General features: G+C 44.6%; 1 protein-coding gene across 3 annotated transcripts in view; it reads left to right on the top strand.

Moving 5' to 3' along the window:
• STIM1 (stromal interaction molecule 1) overlaps nucleotides 1-18,689 on the top strand; it is a 188,764-nt gene that overhangs the window by 146,006 nt on the left and 24,069 nt on the right. For all 3 annotated transcript variants that reach the window (XM_081239482.1, XM_081239481.1, XM_081239483.1), the window contains exons 4-5: nucleotides 7,201-7,312; nucleotides 10,710-10,825. In XM_081239482.1, the coding sequence (XP_081095608.1) occupies nucleotides 7,201-7,312; nucleotides 10,710-10,825 (228 nt within the window). The remainder of the gene's footprint in view (nucleotides 1-7,200; nucleotides 7,313-10,709; nucleotides 10,826-18,689) is intronic.

Genomic DNA, 18,689 nt, shown 5'->3' with positions numbered 1-18,689 from the left:
TTAACCCACTTGTAATCTCAAAATGAATTACCTCAATTAGGAAAACAAGATCAATATGTACATATATGTAAAAATCTGGTTGTCTTCTCTTATATTCTGAGAATTTCTTAATATTTTCATGCTGTCATTCCTTACTCACCTCTGTAGTATTGGCCTCAGTAGGTACTGTTTCTCTCTTCCAATTTGTGCAAACATGCCTGCAAAAAACAAAAAAATTAACTGAGTACCTTCTACATACCAGGCATTGTGCCAGATTACTTTAGCATACCAGGCTCAGGCTCGTTTCTGTGCTCCACTTATTTTCATATTTTCTATCACTGTTTATCACACATCTTTCTCTGTACCTGCACTGATTTATCTGCAGTTATTACGATATGCCATTCTCTTTCATCCCTTGATACTTTCTCATATAGTGTTCCCTCTGTCTTCCTTTGTTGATCTGGTTAAATCCTACTTGATAATTAAGACTCAATTTAAGTATACCCTTCTTTAGGAAATCTTCCCTGAAAACCACAGGCTAGGTTAGGTGCCTTCTGTGTTCCCACAGCCTCTTTACATTTATCTCATCACAGCACTTAGCACACTAATTGCAGCTGTCTGTTCCCCTGCCTTTTTATTTCTGCACCAGACTGCTTGAGGGCATTATCTTATATGATTCCATATCTTAACACATAGCCCAGGACCTGGCCCAGAGCAGGGATGTGGAAGACAGGAGTTTGTCCTTGGGTCTGCCATTGTGTGATGTTATACGAGTTGTTTGGCTCATTCAACATTCCAAACTCTAGGTTCCTTTACTACTCTGCAGCCATGATGCTAGTCTTTCTCTAATCTGGTCTCTGCTAGCCATGTAGCTTCTTTATAGGTGGTGTTCACTAGTGTGTCCTTTTGGGCTCTGGCAGACTTGGTTTTTGCCAGGCAGCTTAGTGGGCCTATCACATGAGGCCTAAGTGAAAGGGCCAGATTCTTTTTGCAGTAATGGTTTAGGGCTTGGTATTGATACCATGTTAGAAAACTAACATAGTATCTGCCTCACTCTAGGCTCAGATGACAAACTGCTAGTGAGAGCCAGAGGGAAACCACTCAGAGAAAAACCACAGGTCTAGGCTGCAAACTGTCTTTAGGGAGGGCCACTTTGGTAAGATTCTGTAGGTGTCTTGGAATGCTCTCTCTCCACAGTAGTCAGATAAGAAGCTAGGCTTTGTGATGCATTTTCTGACTCACTCTGGCAATCAGTCACTCCTTTCTCTGTGCCCTCACATCACCCCATACATCCCTCTTACCTAGCACTTATCACACTGTATTATACTCATTTAATTTCCTGTATGTCTCCTTCTCTAGGAAAGAGCCCTGGATGATGGAGATCATCCAGATTGATCTCTGTAACCAACCAAGCATCTACTAGAGTAGAAGCCAGTGAAAGCTTAGTGAATGAAGGAATGAATGAATGGTGATAATAATGGATAATATTTGTTTAGCACTTACTGTATGCTAGGAACTTGTCATATCTTCATTCCACTCTTAGGATGTGAGAACTCTGATTCTCACCATTAGGTGACAGAATGAGGCACAGAAATGTTAGGTAACTTGTCCATGATCTTATATCTAGTAAGTAGCAAATCTTGAATTCAATCCAAGTCACTTGGTTCCAAAGTCCAAATTCTTAACCATTGTGCTATATCTGACTGGCTGACCAAAAGACTGACCAAAGGCTGACCAAGTGACCAACTCACTGACTAACAGCTGTGTGAAAGAGAGGCAAAGAAGGTACTGGTACCTTTTCTGCCAGACATAGTTCTTTTGGGATGTGAGTTTGAAACTACAAAAGTGAGGGCTTTATTTGGAGGCACCACCAGTCCATTAGGGGAAAGACATACTGATTCAGGAGCCCATTTCTTACTGCTTATTCTTTCTCTGACAAGAAAAAGGATTAGCCAAGGCCAAGGATCTGTTCTGGCATATCCCTGGAGGTATCACTATAGCTCATGTGCTAGGAGTAGTACTTACTGTTCCATCTGCCTGGAATGCCCTTCCCCCAAGTATCCACATGGCTCATGACTTCATTTTATTTTCTCCTCAAATGTCATCTTGTCAAAGAGGCCTTCCTTGATCTGGTCTGATATAGCACTACTCTTTATCCTCTTACCCTGCTTTATTTTTCTTCTTGTATTTATCACTACCCAACATACAATTATTTGTTACAGTGTTTTAGTTTGTCTCTCTCCACCAGAATATAAACACTAGGAATCTGTGACTCTTTTGTGCACTGTTATATTCCTAGCTTCTAGAGTGGTGCCTGGCAAGTAGTAGGTACTCAATAAAAATTTCCCCCCAATGAATAAATGATTTTGGAGTTTTGGACCGACTGCTTTCAAGGCCTTTTATCATTTGGCCTCAGCAGTGCCTCACCTTCCTTGTCCCTATGTATAACCCTTGGACTCCAGGCAAACGGGAGTCAGAGTTCTCTGAACAGGCCCCACACTTTATAGTTCTGTGTCTTTGCTCATGATTTTTTTTTTTTTTTTGCGGTACGTGGGCCTCTCACTGTTGTGGCCTCTCCCATTGCAGAGCACAGGCTCCGGACACACAGGCCCAGCGGCCATGGCTCACAGGCCCAGCCGCTCTGTGGCATGTGGGATCTTCCCAGACCGGGGCACGAACCCACGTCCCCTGCATCGGCAGGCGGACTCTCAACCACTGCACCACCAGGGAAGCCCCTGCTCATGATTTTAAAATGGGCTCCAAAGAGTTTCAATAAGTGAAGAGGTAGAGCTGGGTTTTAAGGGCTAGTTGGTGTTTATCAGGCCAGGAAGAGGGAAGAGAGCTTTTCCGGAAACAGCAAAGACCTAGAAGTCTGAGAGCAATGTTCAAGGATAAATAAGTAAATAGTGCAAGATACTGATTCTAGAAGAAGACTGAGAAGCTAAAAGCTATAACAGAGGCAGCATGTAGGGTAAAGCTGTGAAGTTTGGGTCAAGGGTTTCCAACTGTACAAGACAATCAACTGGGGTGCCCCAAGAGAATATAATAGCTTGTATTTATATTGCATTTATTTTTATCTCATTTAATTTTTATGTATGTTTTACAGTGTACCTAGTGTTAGTACATATATCTAATTTATAAACAGATATTCATGTATTGGCAACGTGTGCTCAAATTTTTTTTTTACATGTAGATTATGTCATTAGAAAGGTTGGATGCTACATAGTCAGTCACCTTGTACATTTCTTTTTATAAAAGGACTATTTGTTGTGGAAAACTCCAGAGGTTGGCTTTCTCCGATTCTGTGTAGTATTGTTTGTCATTTTGCCCAGAGATGTAGTCTTTGATGTCTCTAGGAGCAAAATGGACAGGCGTAGGGGGATGAGAGAATCATCACCTTAGAAAACTCTCTCTTGCTTGCATGTCCTCCTGGGGTTTGGTCATGTGAGTCACTTGGAGTCTCTATCTGTACTAAGCTCCCCTGGCCAAATTCTGTCTCCTTTTACTGTCAGCCACAGCTCTCTGTACTTGCTGTTACCTTCTTCCTCACTTTGGCTCAGGGATTCTTCCCATTTTCTCTTTTGGAATGAGAAAGCAGAACAAGATTTTTAACTTTTAGGTACTTGAACCTTAGGAACAAGGGGCCCTAATATCTCACCTTGACTGTTGAGTGAGATCTTCATGCTGGGACACAGCGTTGCTGTCTGACAAGGATGCAGCTCGTCCTGGCTTAGTTTTTTCAGACTGCAGTGACTCTGAGTTGGCAACACCATACTGCCAAGCCTTACCTAGGTAGGGCATCTGCCAGGTAACAGAATAATATCTGGAGCACAAAACCCAAAAAACAAGTGCCTTGAGGTTTGTCCTGACATGCTGAAGTCATCATCCTTTTCTGCAAAGTGTAGTTCTGTAGGGACTGTGTTCAGAGTCCATCCTTATTGGAGTGTAGTGGTCCCCTTACAGACCCTCTGCCTCACTTAGTGTAGTGTTTAGAGCGGTAGTTCTCAGTGGGGGGCAGTTTTGTTCCCCGGGGAACATTTGGCAGTATCTGGAGATTTTTTTTTTTTTTTGTGGTACACGGGCCTCTCACTGTTGTGGCCTCTCCCGTTGCGGAGCACAGGCTCCGGATGCGCAGGCTCAGCGGCCATGGCTCACAGGCCCAGCCGCTCCGCGGCATGTGGGATCCTCCCGGACCGGGGCACGAACCCGCGTCCCCTGCATTGGCAGGCGGACTCTCAACCACTGCCCCACCGGGGAAGCCCTGGAGATATTTTTGATTGTTATGACTGGCAGCATGCTACTGGCATCTGGTGGGTAGATGCCAGGGCTATTGTTAAACATCCTACAATGCACAGGACATCCCCCAACAGCAAAGAATTAACCTGTCCAAAAGGTCAGTGCTGCAGAGACTGAGAAACCCCGGTCTAGAGTGACTCCTGTCTCTACTGCAGTGTAGGGCACAAGTGGAGGAGTTCCTGCATGCCAAGCGTTTATGCTCAGGCTTGTATCAGGTCGTCTTCCCCGTAGACAGAAGACCCTTGTGGCACCGCTGGCCTCAAGGCTTTCAAGCAACAATACGTGACGTGGCCTTTCTACTCCATACGCCATACTGGGTGAGGCCGAGCTCCCTTGACAGTAGGGGCAGGAATGTGTTCTCTGCACTTTGCAGGCTAGCACTTGTCTGTCTGCCTCACATCTTGTGCCACTCTGCTAGGCCTTCATTACCTAACACTCTGGACCGTAGCACGTGATCATGTTTATAATGTATGTGGAGATACATTCATTTTCAGGAATAAATGGCCAGTCTATTCTACTTTCCTCAACACTTCTTTAACCCCAGTTCTGTCATCCCTCCTTTCCTAAGCCCTAGGATTTGAGCATATCTCTTGGAAGTTAATCTTTCTCTTCCCTCCAATGTATTCTTGTCTGGAAAGTAGATATTCAACCAGGCACTGACTCAGCACTCACCGCCTAAGCCTCCGGGATCTTGTCTTCTAGGATGCAATCAATCTGAGTGCACTAGACCTGCCTCATTTCCTCTCCTGGAACCTTTCCTGTGCCTCTGCAAATGATCTAATCTACCTTCAAAGTCTCTTGGCTTCAGAACTTTCCTCCTGAGCTCCAGCAGCTTCTTGGGGACATGGAGAGATTAGAGCATTTTTGTCTTCTATTGTTTCATTCGGAATGTTTCTCTGAGTGTCTGCTTTGTACCGTGTGCTGGGCTCCCCTATGGGAGGTAGAAGGATGAAGAGTCAGGGCCCAGCCTTCCAACTTCTCTAGTTTATATCAGAGTGACAGAAACAACCTAAGATCTGAGGTGTGCCTACCAGAGGAATGCTGATTTTTGGACAAGCATTTCAGAAGTTAAACTCCACCTGAGCTGTATATTTGTCTAGGAAGATTGTGGCTGCTGTCTGGAGGCCCACATTCAGAACATTTCTGGAACTCCTCATTTAGGGTAGTTATTCTTTCAGTAAATTATTATTGATGCCACTGTATAAGAGGCACTATTTTAGCGACAAAAGGGTGAGCAAAAATGAATAGGATGTGGTCCCTGCCTTCAATGTCTCCTGACTATTAAGGGGAGATTAGAAAGCATTCTGATGAAGGACAGTTTTGGGGAAAGATATGTATCTTAAGAGAGGAGGGTGATAAATCTCACCATTTCATTCTGCTTCAAAACTTTTTTGGCTTCTTGCTGCTCACAGCGGTAGTTTTCAACTTGGGGAATGTACAGCTTCCTTTTAAGGGAAATCATTTATCTTGGGCCTGCAAAGCTGGTTTTATTTAATGGTATTTAAATATGTAGAAACATAAAATGAGGTTTAAGTTGCTATATAAAATTTGTGCACAAATATAAACAAAAACACACTAATACATTAAATAAAAGCAAATTTTAAATCCAATAAAATGACACGTTTTTGCTGAAACCCAGTTGCTCCCACCCAAGGCTCTTTAAGTTCAGCATAGCTGTATTACTGGGTGCTATATGGTGACTCAGTCCTCCCACCATTTTTGTCTATTCAAGCTCCTATGAAACTTTGATTTATATAATACATCATGACGTCATTTGACTTTTACTTGGCTTGAACATATTCCTTGCATGTTAAGTCCTCTTCTGTTCTTTTATTGTTGATTCTTGATAAAGTATGGAGATAAATTTGTTATATATGTGGCTAAATACCACAGAAATATTAAAATTATTTTACAAGGATTATTTTTATGGTTGTCCAGTTAAAAAAATCACAGTCTTATAGTATTGAGGAAATGATTAGGTACAGTGATCCATGTATAGTAATGACATGATTTGCCATGTTGTGAATGATCACTCAGTAATTGTTTCAGTTAGAATTGGCTCCTACTGTGACAGAAAATCTTTTCAATCTGATATAAGCAAAAGGGGAAATTTACTTCTTGCACAAAACTGAAAAACGTATGAATAGGGCTGTCTACAGGTGTGATCTCATTCAGGGCTTAAGTGATGTCATCTGGATCCATCACTTGGCTCAGATTTGCCTTTGCGTGAAGCTTTCCAGCTGTGTCAGGGAGGATATATGTATGTGTGTATGTGTGTGTGTGTGTGTATAATATATACACACATATATATATCCTTTATATATATTATTTATATAAATTTTAAAATGTTATGTACGTATTATATTTATGACATAAAGGCTAGGGCAAGGGCTATGACGCCAGACTGCTTGAGTCCAAAATTGGCTTTACCAATTCCTGGCTGGATAACTTTGGGAAAGTTACATAACCTTTTTGTGTGTCAGTTTCTTCATCTGTAAAATAGGGATAAAGTGGAACATATCCTTCACATGGTAGTTGCAAAGATTAGTGAGCTAATATATGTGAAGTGCTTAGCACAGTACCTATTATATAGTAAGTGCTATGTAAATGATGGCTTCTATTAATATCATTTGTTATTATTATATTGCAATAATATATAATATAATACTATATATAATATAGTAAATTATATAATAATTAAGGATTATTTTATCCCAGATACCTGAATAGTGGAAGAACAAGTCCATCCCCTATAGGTCAAACAAAAAGTACTGTATGTATTCCTTTCATACTTGGGATTTTATGGGAGAGAGATCTGTTAAACATGTAGACATGTGGTGAATGTTAAGGTCGTGGAGACTGTGACAGTAAGAACAAGCAGTGCTTGCGTTCTGGAGTCATGGCTTTGCTTATCTCTTTCCGCAGTGTACAACTGGACCGTGGATGAGGTGGTGCAGTGGCTGATCACATATGTGGAGCTGCCTCAGTATGAGGAGACATTCCGGAAGCTGCAGCTCAGTGGCCATGCCATGCCGAGGTCAGGAAGGGACTGGGTTCTCTCACTGGGGGTGTGGGGAATGGGCTGGGGTCGGCTTGCCCTCACTTTGCTCTCACCTGTTAACTGAAGTTTCACCCCTTTCAGGGCAGGATCTGTAGACTTCTCACATTTACTGTGCACTTGCTAGAAAGCATATGGACACTCCACATCTACTCTCTTATTTAATATTTCTCTCAATCCTGGGACTAGTACTAATAGCTACCATTTATTGAGTGCTTAGTATATGCCAGGCACTCTACTCAACACTTTATGTACAGTATCTCATTTAATTCTTACATCAATCCTGTAAGGTAGGTATTATTGTATCTAGGTGATGAACCTGGCCTCGTAACTTTTCCAAGGTCACATGGCTAGTTAGAGGCAAAACTGCGATTTGAACCTAGATCTGGGTAGACTTCAAAGCCTGTGTTTTTCTCTTTTCTTTTGCTGTCCCCCCAGCAGTTGCCTCTTTCATTGCCCAGGGGACTCGGGGCTCTTTTAACCTTCCCGGAACTATCCATCTGCAGTTTATCTGCTCTAAAGAACCGGTGCAGAGGTGGGGGCTGACTACCATCGGCCCCAGTCTCCTCTCTGGAATGACTCTTCCAACAGCTGTTATGCCCTAGCTCTGCCTCCCTTTCAGGCACAATGTACTAGGACTTGGGGTGGGTGTGGGAATGGAATACTGCTTGGACTTCTTGTTATGTCAAACTAGCGCCATATGTCATTCAGTCATTAATCCATTCGCTTATTCATTCACCCAGTATTTACTGGGTACCTGCTCTGTGCCAAGCACTTGTGCTGGGTGCTGGGGATAAAGATGACAACAACCTGCCCTTGCCCTCAAAGGGCTTACTGTCTGGTAAGTGCTGATTATGTATAATCTGTCATCTTATTATGTAGGTGCATCTGGTTATGAGCTTCAGCAAAGGGGAAAGGGGAAGGGGAAGCTGTTGGAATGCCCACACATTGCAGCCTCCAGCCACAGGGCTACCGGGTGCTGCTGTCCAGGCCTAGCTGAGCTGGCTGGTCCCTCCTCTGCTGCCTGCAGCCTCTTATTCACAGCTTCTCCCTACTCTGGAGAGAGTAATAACCTTAATGTTTGTACATCCCTTTATAGGGTACTTTCCTACCTATTATTTCAGTTGATTCTCACAATTCTGGGAGGAGGGAATTATTATCCCAACTTTCGGGCAAGCAAACTGAACTTCAAATATTTTATGATTTTTCAAAGCTGGTCAGTGGCAGAGCTGGGATTTGAACTCAGGTCTGCCTGGTTCTAAGTGCCCTGCTTTTTTCACTGCTTCTTCCTCTTGCCCCATGTAGTTTGAAAATAGGCTTCCTGGAAATACTCAGTTTAGTTCTATTTAACAAAACTTTACCAAGCACTTACCATGTGCCATGCTCTCTCCTGGGCCCTGAGGACAAAGAAATGCATTAGACCTCACATTTGCCTTGAGGAACTCCATGTTTAGTGGAAAAGACAGACAATTAAACAGATGATTGACCATGAAGCTCCAGGATTTAGGTTTCTTTCACATGGAAATAGCAGTATTGCCTTGTGGATCCCTGGCCTATTCCATCTTGAAGAACGGCTATGGCTTGGATTAAAACTGGAAAACATAGGATAAGGAGTCAGTTCTCAGGCAGTGTGCTCACTTGGCCATTCTGTGACTAGGATTAGATCCAAGACCAGACCCAGCCAGGCTGGGCATAGGGGTAGAGGTAAACAAGCTGTGGTACCTTAGCGACAGCAGGAAGCATGGAGCATTCAGAGAGTAGGGTGTGGGGTAGAGTGTGGGCGCTTCTAGGCCCATCCCTAGGCAGCGTGGTATAATGGGACGGATCTAGCAGATTTGCGTTGTATCCTGCCTTTGCCACTTACTTGCTGCGTGACTTTGGGCGAGTTACTTACCTCTAAGTCTCATTTTTCTTATCTGTAAAATGGAGCTAATAATAGAACTGAGTTCTTAAAGTGTGAGGACTAAATGAGGTACTGTATGTAAAGTGTCAGAACAAGATGAGATGTACACAGCTGCTTATTAAATGTTAGCTCCTTTGTCATTTCTCATTGCTTAGAAGTTCATAGGTTTCTTTGACAAAAAGAATGTAGAAAAGATGACACTTATTTTGATCAGTTAGATGAAGGGGCCAGTATACCTGGTAGAAGTGCTCTAAACAGGAGCCCGAAGAACTCCCAGCTTTGTAGGAAGCATATGATTTACATAAGTAAAAGAAGGAAACTGAGGCCCCAGGGGAGAGACCAAGCTGCTTATGGTCAGACAAGTGAGTCACTGACGGAGCTGGGACCAGAAGCTCGTTCTCCTGACCACCCCCACCCCCATCACAGTGTCTCACTGCTGCTCTTGTGGGTGGGCTTGATTGCTTCCCAGGGCTAGAGAAAGAAGTAGCTATGCCCACATGCCCAGGCAGGAGTATAAATGACACACTGATGTCAGAAGCTTCTTTTCTACCTAGGGAAACAAAGCTATGAATCAGAAAAGAGCACTAACCTTAGTACAGTAGGTAATGCTCACTTGTGGGACCCAGATCAGTGATTTTTCAACCTTTCATATCTTATACCCCTCTCCTTCTGTATCTACTATGTTCCAGCAGAAGAGAAACAAAGTCCAGTTTTTCCTATATCATTTCCTTGTTTATAGGTCCTCTCTTATTAAGTTATTATTAACAGTATGATTAAAGAATATAAGAAATTATAGTAATCTGACTGGGAGTAAATTACTGTTACTCAAATAACAAAGTGTGAGGACTAAATGAGGTATTGTATGTAGAGTGTCAGAACAATATGAGATATACACAGCTGCTTATTAAATGTTAGCTCCTTTTTCATTTCTCATTGCTTAGAAGTTCTAATGCAGTGCTTGTTGCATTGCATTATAACAAGACTAATGCAATGCTCGTTGTCAGCAGATTTATATTTAATGACAGTGTGTTAGGATTAGGATAATTCAGAGGTCCCTAGAATCACTGGGTCACGTGGCATAACATTTTGACCTGGGCTGGACAGGCGAATGTGTTTGCAAATGGTGGGAATATGGGGACAGGTATATAGTGGATAATCCCTGGAAGGAGAAGTGCAACAGAAAATTTACAGTTGGGTGTGGGAATGGTTACAGATGGATAATCCTTTGAGAGTAGATATTCAGGAGATGGTGGACATGGGGAGAAGGGTGAACAAATTCTTGGTGAATGTTATGTGTCCTGTTCACTGCTTGTTGAGATCCACTGGTACAGACTCTGTGTACTAGAGTGCAGAGGGGAGCAGTCACCAGGAGCTAGAAGTCATGGAAGTGTTCCTGGGCGAGGTGGGTAGTCCTACCAGGATCCTTCCTGCTTTGCCGGCAGGGAACTGAGCACCTACTCTTTGTCCCAACAGGCTCGCTGTAACCAACACCACCATGACAGGGACTGTGCTAAAGATGACAGACCGGAGCCATCGGCAGAAGCTGCAGCTGAAGGCCCTGGACACAGTGCTCTTTGGGCCTCCTCTCTGTGAGTCCTGTGGCAAGAAGGGCTGCTGATGTGCCATGGACCCGAAGGCAGTTGGAGTGGCTGGGTTGAGGTCCTGGGTCTGCCCTAAAGGGATAAAATGAATGTTCTAGAGAGGTACACAATGCTACTGAGATCCAGGGGAGGGATACAGAAGGCATCCTCTAGAAGAGGTGGCATGTGACCTCTGCCTTTAAAGATGGATAGGGTTTTATTCCATGGAGGTGGCAGGAGAGGGCATTCTAGGTGGAGGAAACAACCTGAGCAAGGATACAAACACTAAAATATGAATGGCATGCTCAGGTATAAAGAGTAACCCAAAAGGGGCTGAGTGCCATTTAAGCTGTTCCTGCTCTCGCTGTGGATATGCAGAGGGTATGAACTGATGGCTGAACATTTTGTGTCCTTGGACAAACAAACGGGATTAAGCAGGCTTTCACTGAATCAATAGAGACACACTCAGACCAAGGAAGTCTGGTCTCTTCAACCCAGGGTTAGTTGAGGGTATTAGGTGCTTCAACTCCTGAAGATCTGCGAGGTGGGAAGGGCCAACCTTGCCAACCTTTTTTATTCTAAGAGAACTCAGCACAGAAGTAGTAAGATTTCTTAGAAAATTAGTCTTGACCAAACAGGCTCTTAGGGCCTACTCCCTGCCCTTTGGGAGCTGTTGGCATCAATTGAGGATGCCAGCAGCAGAATGCTATAGAGCCAAGAACCAGTCCAGAGAAGCAGCTGGCAGCCAGGGTCAGGGGCAGTATAACATTTCCCTGTCCATGCATTTGACTTGACAAGTGCCCAAGCTGATATCTCAATAGAGGTGGATGGGTCTGTACTTTCTGTGGTTTAAAAAAATTTTAACAGACTTTATTTATTTATTTAGTTATTTATTTGGCCACGTGGCTTGTGGGATCTTAGTTCCCCAACCAGGGATCGAGCCCAGGCCCACAGCAGTGAAAGCCCGAGTCCTAACCACTGGACCACGAGGGAATTCCCTATTTTCATTTTTTTTTTAGCCACACTGCACGGCATCCTAGTTCCCCGACCAGGGATTGAACCCATGCCCCATGCAGTGGAAGTACGGAGTCTTAACCACTAGACCGCCAGGGAAGTCCCTAGACTTTATTGTTTAGAGTAGCTTTAGGTTTACATCAGAATTGAGTGGAAGCTACAGAGATTTTCTATATACCTCCTGCCCACGTACGTGCACAGCCTCCCCCATTATCAGCATCCTCACCGCAGTGGTGCACTGTAACAACTGCTGAACCTGCACTGACACAGCATTATCACCCAGAGCCTGAAGTTTACATTAAGGTTCACTCTTGGTGTTGTGCAGTCTGTGGATTTGGACAAATGTATAATGATGTGTATCCATCTGTGTGGTGTCATACAGAATGGTTTCACTGCCCTAAAGATCCTCTGTGCCCCACCTGTTTATCCCGCTCTCCTCCTCAACCCCTGGCAATCACTGATTTTTTACTTCTCCATAGTTTTGCCTTTTCCAGGAGGTATATATCTTTTGAAAGCGTGAAACAGAGCAACATGGGAGAAGACCATTTCCATCTCCTTTGTTGCCCTGTTTTTGGTCCTAGGACACATTTTTTCTTGTGATTCATTTATACGTTTTGAATAAATGACACAACGAAGGCACTACTCTTTATATGAGACCCACCCTGTGTACTGAGCAATGGCCTTTCATTCATCCACTAACATTTATTGAGCACCTACTGTGTACCACCATGCATGACAGGGTCCCTGCTCTCAAGAAGTTCCGTCTGAATGGAGATTGGCATGTCAACAAATTGAATAAATGGTCAACAAATACGGTGGTATAACTGTCGTGTAAGTCATTCCATAGTTCAGATGGGAGCACAAAGTAGGGAGGAGTTTGCAATTGCAGACCAAGAAGCTTTATGGAGAGGATCACTCTTGAGCTGACTCTTGAAAAATGGGAAGTGGCTTTATTAAACTCTCTCCATTAACAGCCTCTTCCCCTCTCTTTGTGTACACCAGCAAGAACACTTCTGCCAGAAGAATCAAACCCAGCAGTGAAAGCTAGCCTATCTTTGCAGAGACTCTCCTCTGTCACACCTTAGTTAGGGGAGGTCTCTGGCAGCCTGAAAGTCTTCCTTAGTCTTCTGAGACATATTAACAGACTGTTACATGTTCTGTATCAAAATAGGATTTACCATCTGAAAGGGTGCATTAGAAACTGCAGGTTAAAGTCAGCAAGGATTGTATATGGAAAAATCAGCTAGGGCTGGAGAGCATGGGAACCAGAATCCTGAGTACATGCATGGTACTGAGTCCCAGAGGTCAGAGCCAGCAAGAGGAGCCTTGGTGAAGCAGGTTAGACTGATACCAGGACAGGAGTATCTTCTCCTAGACTCATTTCATATAGCCTATAGGTTGCGTATGACCTCATCTAAGGGAGGTCGGAGGTCAGCAGAAAACTGTTTCTGAGATTGGCAGAGCAGGGGTACTAGAGCTAAGAAGATACTTCACACCCACTAGGATAACTACAATAAAAGTGAAAACAAAGAAACAAAAAGCAGAAAGTAAGTGTTGGCAGGGGTGTGGAGAAATTAGAAATTAGAACCCTTGTACGTTTCTAGTGCTAATGAAAAAGATTCAGCTACTGTAGAAAATAGTGTTCCTCAAAAAGTTAAACATAATTATCATATAACTCAGCGATTCCATGCCTAAGAATGTACCCAAAGAGCTGAAAACAGTACTGAAACAAGTATATGTACATAGCAGCATTATTCACAATAGCCGAAAAGTGGAAGCAACCCATATATCCATCAATGGATGAATGGATAAATAGTTGTGGTATATAAACACAATGAAATACTACTCAGCCATAAAAAAGAATGAAGTTCTGATACATGCTACAACATGGATGAACCTGGAAAAAAGTGGCCTAAAAAAGTGAAAGAAGTGAAAGAACTGAGGGAGTGAAAGAAGCCAGACATAAAAAAGGACACATATTGTATGATTCCATTTATAAGAAATATTCAGAATAGATAAATCCATAGGGACCAAATGCAGATTGGTGGCTGGCAGGGGCTGGAGGGAGTGGGAAATGGGAAGCGACTGGTAAGGGGTATGGGATTTCTTTTTGAGGTAATGATAAGGTTCTAACATTAATTGTGCTGATGGTTACACAGCCTTGTGAATACGCTAAAAGCACTGAATTGTGCAATTTAAAAGAGTGAACTTTAGGGTATGTGGATTATATCTCCATCATCATCATCATCATCATCATCATTATATACAACTTGATTTTTTATAACTCCTGGACTTCCATTTAGAGAACTTCTTATAAAGTTTAGGAAAGCACCTTGGTCTCTTCAGAATTGCCACTCACTGTGTGACCTGGTGTAGGTCACTTTTCTCAGTATGTGTTTGCTGATTTGGATCATGAAACAGCTGAACTAAAGGATCCTTATAATTCCTTTCAGCTGTACATGCCATGATTTGGGGGAAGAACCCTTTGGTTGATAAGGGTTCTGTGTAAAAGACAGGAGGAGGTCTGTCCTTTCCTCCTGTATCCTGTATCCTGTACTTTTAGGATTTCTGTATTTGGCCCTTGCCTTATCAAGTGACCTTTGGCAATTTAGTTCTCCTGCCTAGATTTAGCTTCCCTCATCTGTAAAATGGGCTTGGTCGTTAAGGCTCTTACTGGCTCTCTCATTCAAGGACTCAGATAGAGTTGGTGTGCTCCTGGGAGCTAAGATTTTGGAATCCAGCAGCTGTCCTGATGGCAGAGATTGTTTTTATACTTTCCTGCTGATGCTTCTTAAAGAAACATTTTGAAAATTGCCAGCTGGAACCTGAGGAAGATACTAGGAAGCTCTTTGCCAGGAGACTTCTGCAAGGGCGGGGCCGTGCCTGGTGGGTATCTGCAAAGAATCCCTTGATCTGTGTCCCTCTCAGCTCTGTTTTCCCATTTGCGCATGGACTGAAATCCCTAGGTCAGTGCTCTTCCCTGCCCAGCACTCATGTAGGACTTAGAGTGATGGCCTGCGTTGGCTCTGACCTGGGTTCTACGTCCAGGGTGAGCGCTTCAGGCTGTGGTTCTCAGGCCTCACCACAGGCTTGTAGTAAACACCCCCAGAGCATCTGGGCCGACTTCAGTTGCCAGTCATGGCTACCTCGCCCAGTCTTAATGAAAATCCTACCTTCGGTCTGAGGTTTGAGAAATCGCAAATCAAAATTTTGTTTACAGTAGCTGGGAGTGTCTGCTGAGTGAGCGGGATCCATCTGCCCACGGCAGCCTCAGAGCTTGGGAAGGGGGAAGAGGGATCACACTGGCTCAGCCCAGAGTCCTGACAATGGCAGACAGCTCAGTCCTCCCCATGTGGCCACAGAGCAGCACAGGTGCTTTCCCGTCTTTTCCACCTGCAGAGTTGGCTCCAGGCTGGCCCACCTGGGGCTCTCCTGGCCGTGCCGCTAGTCAGGTGTCAGGTGTGCTCTGAGACATAGAGGCCCAAGGACGGTGTTCAGTTTGGGGCCTAAGTTGATGTCTCATTAGGGCAGCAAATGATTCACTGAGGGAGAAGTTGAGGCTCAGATGAGGTGAATTTTTAGACGTCGTTCAGCTTTTCAATAACAGAGCCATGCCTCAAACCTAGGTCTTTGCGGTACGCAGGCCTCTTACCGTTGTGGCCTCTCCCGTTGCGGAGCACAGGCTCCGGACGCGCAGGCTCAGCGGCCATGGCTCACGGGCCCAGCCGCTCCGCGGCATGTGGGATCTTCCCAGACCGGGGCACGAACCCATGTCCCCTGCATCGGCAGGCAGACTCTCAACCACTGCCCCACCAGGGAAGCCCCTAAACCTAGGTCTTTAACTTACACTTCAGTGCTCTTTTCTACTGTATTATCCCACCCTCTACTTGTGTTAGAGGAAACAAGGTATAAGAGTTTCAGCTTTGAAATCAAGCAAACTGCCTCTATCACTCACTCGCTTTGTGACCTTGGGCACATTCCTAAGGTTCTCTGTGTCCCAGTTTCCTCTAAGTAAATGGTAGCTACTGTTTTTAGTGTAATGCCTGCTGTGGTTGGTCTCGGGCTAAGGGCTTGTGTGCCCTTTGTGCTCTTAGCACAAAGAGAAGGGTGCAGAGAAGGGTGCAGGAAGAGGCCTGCCCAGTAATTGCGAGGCCCGGGGGAGCTGTGATAGAGGAAAAGACGAGACTGCGCCTTGTCTTTCTTCCTCAGTGGCTCAGGTAATAGGGAAAAGTCCTCAGTAAGCAGGAGTAGCTGCCTCTCTGGCACAGCTTGCTCTGGTCTCTGTCAGCTCTGTTCTTACCCTCTTTCTCCTTTTTGTTATGTTCCAACTCACCCTTCAAGCCTTCTCTAGGATGCCTTTCCAGCCTCTTCCCAGGCATGCTCAACCCTTCCCAGGCATGCTCAACCCTTCCCTCTTACTTTCCTCTGGGGATTCACAGCCCTTTGTACCTGCTTTTTTGTTTGTTATTTCAGATTTGGCTTTTTTTTTTTTTTTGGAAGTATAGTTGATTTACAATATCGTGTTAGTTTCAGGTGCACAGCAAAGTAATTGCACCAGCTTTCTGTATAACAATCTGTTTTCCTGTCTGTTACTCTTTAAACTGGAAACTCCTTGAGGGCAGACACAGCTTTGTTCATCTGTCATCAGCACTCAGTGTAAGGCCCAGCAAGGAAGAAGTGCCAGGAGATGAATGCTAGAAGTTGCACAGAAGGAGGCTGGGGGAGGTGGGAGAAGAGTCTGGCCCAGCTTAGTTGTGGGGAGAACCGCTCCCTATGTAGTGTCTGTGCATAGGTGAGGCAGCTAAGGCAGTTTTTGGCTACAACCAGAAGGGAGGAGGGCCCAGAAATAGTTCTTACAGGTTAAACAGATACCTCAGCACAGAAGGCTGTGTAAATGACAAGAGAAACTCCTAGCACATACTTTAGCAGTAAGGGGTGAGTATCTGTATCTGCCAGGCATGGGGTACTGTGGGCAGTAGAGCGGTGGAGAGAATAGATTGGGAGAGGGGATTCCAGAAAGTGATAATTATTGGAGGCTCACGTTCTCAGTGCTAACTGGCACCCTGAAAATCCTCACCATCACCCCTGACTGTGTTCACATGTAAGCATCTCATTTGTTTACACCCTCCTCCCTTGCCTCAGGCCTGATTGTGTTAACAGTTGACCTAATTTTGCTAAAATCTGTTTGCAGCACTCAGGCTGGGAATTCTGCCACCCTCTGGCTCCCCAGCTCCTAACCAGCTTCCCTGGGTTCGCTCTGTTCACCTAGCCAGCCACCTCTGCTCTCATGAAACCTCCATGGTTTCTCTGTGGCTGTGTTCCCTGGTGTGAGGTGGATTCTGAGAGCTGAGCTCCTGTCGGGGCTGTGAGGACAGCTTGCCGTATTTTTTTTGATCCCAGGAGCTGGTATTTATTTGCCTTCCACATACACTTTATATTGTACCTCCCCTTTCCTGCTAAAACCTCCCTTTCTTCTTCCCTTTTTCTCTCCTTTCCACCTTTGCTGAGTACCTGCTCTGGCCAGCCTCTATGCTAAGTATGAGGCTACAGAGATAAGTAAGTCTTGTGCCCTGGTCCTGAGGAACTCACAGATTACCAGAAGGTGACTGCCATGGAAGCTGAAAAACACACAGGACAGACCTTGAGATAATACATGTTTTTAGCTGTCCAAAGAGTGGGCTGGTCAGGGAATCCTAGTTCAGAGGAGAAGGAATGGGCAGGCCTCTGTGAACTGTGGTAGGCTGGGAAAGTGGTAGGAATTGAAGAATAGGACTGGGATTATGATAGGAAGAAGTACATCACTAATAAGGCATAGACTAGACTCTTAAATTCCCTATTTTCCCCTCTTTTTTTTCTGACACAATAGTTTATAGATTCTGTATTTGTCGGGGTTCTCCAGAGAAACAGAACCAATAGGATATGTATATAGATATATATACGAGGAGATGTGTTATGAGAATTGATTCATGCTATTATGGAGGCCAAGAAGCTCCACAATCTTCCGTCTGCAAGCTGGGACCCCAGGAAAGCCAGTGGTATAATTCAGTCTGAGTCTGAAGGCTGAGAACCAGGGGAGCTGATGGTGTGAGTCCTTGTCTGAGTCTGAAGATTGAGAGCCAGGGGAGCTGATGTAAGAGGGCAGGGGAAGATGGATGTCTCAACTCAAGCTGAGAGAGCATATTTGCCCTACCTCTGCCTTTTGGTTCTGTTCAGGCCCTTAGTAGCATGTGGACGATTGGATGATGTCCAGTCGCATTAGTGAAGATGACCTTCTTTACTTAGTCTACCGATTCAAATACTAATCTCTTATGAAGACAACTCCACAGACACACCCAGAAATAATGCTTTACCAGCTATTCGGACATCCCTTAGTCCAGTCAAGGTGACACATAAAGTTAACCATCACAGATTCCCTTAGGACTGTGGGGTTCAGCCCGGGGCCCCACTGATGGGAACTGACAATTCTCACATCTACTTCTCCAACTCCTACCTCTTCCTCAAATCCCACATCTACATTCTTTTCTGTTTTTCTTTCTTTTTTTTTTTTTTTTTTGCGGTATGCAGGCCTCTCACTGTTGTGGCCTCTCCCGTTGCAGAGCACAGGCTCCGGACGCGCAGGCTCAGCGGCCACGGCTCACGGGCCCAGCCGCTCCGCGGCATGTGGGATCTTCCCGGACCGGGGCATGAACCCGTGTCCCCTGCATTGGCAGGCGGACTCTCAACCACTGCGCCACCAGGGGAGCCCTACATTTTTTTATTATCTATGGGATATGCCCATCTGAATGTCTCCAAACACCTCAAAGCACTTTCATTTACAACTATGCATTTGATCTTTTAGTAATTCTGTGATAATGCATTT

Source organism: Mesoplodon bidens (genome assembly GCF_964165515.1).
Source record: "Mesoplodon bidens genome assembly, chromosome: 7".
Classification (NCBI taxonomy): Eukaryota; Metazoa; Chordata; class Mammalia; order Artiodactyla; family Ziphiidae; genus Mesoplodon; species Mesoplodon bidens.
The sequence above is the reverse complement of the archived record's forward strand: the minus strand, read 5'-3'. Positions and strand labels throughout refer to the sequence as shown.